General features: G+C 46.2%; 1 protein-coding gene across 1 annotated transcript; it reads right to left on the bottom strand.

The window, feature by feature from the left end:
* Window positions 1-1,006: 1,006 nt before the first annotated feature.
* On the bottom strand, window positions 1,007-2,424 carry LOC123153867 (GDSL esterase/lipase At3g09930-like; the record flags this gene model as incomplete). Its single annotated transcript, XM_044572777.1, has 4 exons — window positions 1,007-1,429; window positions 1,528-1,804; window positions 1,901-2,190; window positions 2,382-2,424. Coding segments are annotated over 4 exons (855 nt in total), but the record flags the coding sequence as incomplete, so codon positions are not given.
* Between the last annotated feature and the right edge of the window lie 2 nt (window positions 2,425-2,426).

Genomic DNA, 2,426 nt, shown 5'->3' with positions numbered 1-2,426 from the left:
GTTCTGTGAGCCGCCGACCCCCACCTCTTTATATAGTGCAGGTGACAGGGGCCCGTCACCCATAGTGGGTTGAGCGCCCCCGATCAGGGCGCGGATCTAAGAGCCCGGTGGGCCATTGGGCCCACACGGTGGAGATCATCCTAACAGTACCATCAACAGCTCTCCTAAATTATTGCCTGACTAGTGCCATCCCGTTTTCTATTCATTTCTACACAGTGGACGTGGTAAACACTGGATCCAACACATTCCCATTGGGGTATTATTTTGCCCGTAGCAATCATGCACATAAGCCCTCTGGACCATCAACCAATCGCCAAGCTTTGCTAGAAGTGCTTGGCTGAAGGACGCATATCACGAAAATACATACCACCCTTTGACTTGGGGAGCATCATTTTGTCCCAATTCAACTAGGACATCTTCCTTTTTCCTTTCTTTAGGATCCACCAACATATGTCGGACTAGCTTGAAGTGAACAATATTTCCTTGTTCCCAGAAAGCATCTCTCTCCCCCTTATCTTGCTTCCCAATACATGAAACAGCAAAGTAAAAGAAACCAACCCCACGAATGTGAAATGCACACATTGCAGCTACAGCGGCAGGGAGCTAAGTGGAAGTTCTCACAGGCAAGACCTGTGCGCTTTTAATTACAGGTATGGGAACGACGGCATAAACACAGCCTTGTTGAGCCGGGGCGTACATGGTGAAGGCAGAATCTGACGGAACAGCCAAGAAGGCCAGACGAATGTATGGGGTGCGGGTGCCAGTGTGTGTCTTTCTGTCTTTGCCACGATAAAAGGCTTGACACCCATCATGTCATGTCAAACACCCGTGCTACCACCACGTGAAGCATTACCCCAATCGACTAAGCTGCAGTCTTTGAGACGAAGGATCGCACATGCAGAAATATATATCTACTCTTTACTCAAATAGTACCAATCATCCAAGCACCTTCTCGTTTGCTGCAACTCCCACGAGCTCCTCAAATAGATAAACACTAGATTCACCATAGTACGACCAACTTTCTTAAAACATTAAGGTAACTAGACAAAAGTTCATGGAACACAAGGCAATAAAAACTCACAAGATTCTTCCTAAATACGAATACTATCTATATAAAGCTAACCTAGCAAAAAGATATTGCACCAACAAGCAATGGATCGAGCCAAACCTAAACTACAAAGGCATCATGGAACATAGTCCCGGTCTAGGAACTCCCTCAAAGGTTCTTCTAGCGCCTCTATAACAGCTTCCCACCCAGCGGTCGTCGGGTAACTCTCGTCCCAGTAGAAGTTCTTGTCAGGATTCTTGCATAGGTCGTAGAGGCGCTCCCCTGACGGGCTAACCTGTCCACAGTACCCCAGCTCGGTAGAAGCCTCGCAGCAAGGTGTCAGCTTGCGCTTGAAATTGTTTGACTGCTCCGATCCTTCACCTGCATACACATAGTTCCAACAGATGTTGAATAAAATGCATACATGTGAAACCAGATTTAATTTGGATCATGTGTGTGCAGACATATAAAGTACTTACCAGGGGCGTGATTGACGATGTCGGTGAAGGCAGTGTAGAGGTCCAGTATGTGGGCATTATTCTTGTTCCCCATCAGGTGTTCTATATTGTTGTTGTGCACAGTTGCTGCATAGTTAGCCAGAAGGTCGCATGTCGTGTAGTTGTTCGCACTAGTCCGCAAAGGCGTGCAGCCAATGGGATGCATGTTGTTCACTAGTACCTTTCTCACACCTAGCCTCTGTAGCTTCCTCACGTTCTTCGCAATGTCGGTCGTCACATTCCCAATATAACTATCGATCTGCATGCAAGAGATGTTACTTGGTAAGAAGCTCGGTATATAGTAATTGCATACTGGTTAGTGTTTGCAAGTTTGAGTCTGCTAACTACTACTCACATCATCGAAGCTACTCAAGAAGGCATTGTCGACATTGGCACCAGTCATGTAGTCACTGCCGGAGATGGAGACGAGAGCGACGGAGCTCTGAAGCTGTTGTTTTGAGATGACCCCAGTATTAAGTAGCCTCGTGAAAGCATTAACCTGTGTGGCAAGGGTCGGCACCTTCTTGTCCGGCACCTCATAGACGCCAGAACCGCCGAAAGCAAAGGTCATGCCAGATGGGTCGCAAGATAGATGTGGCGTGAGCCTGTACGATGGAGGGGCTTCATTGAGGCCCAAGATCCTTGCTGCAAGGGAAATAAATCAATAAATATGAAGGATTATTTTTAGTACAACACATATAAGATTGTAAGGGTCAGAACTAAATGATCTAGAGCCTTGATATGATGGATTATTTTGGATGGTCTTAGATATAAGGTTGTACGTGCTCAAAAATATTTTTTCTATCTAGCATACCAGTATATATCTAGCTACGTACCGATGAAGTCAGATTGAATCCAATAGTTGGAAAGGCGTCCAGTTG

The sequence above is a fragment of the Triticum aestivum genome, chromosome 7A, assembly GCF_018294505.1.
Source record: "Triticum aestivum cultivar Chinese Spring chromosome 7A, IWGSC CS RefSeq v2.1, whole genome shotgun sequence".
Lineage (NCBI taxonomy): Eukaryota > Viridiplantae > Streptophyta > Magnoliopsida > Poales > Poaceae > Triticum > Triticum aestivum.
This window is presented reverse-complemented; position numbering and strand designations above follow the sequence as displayed.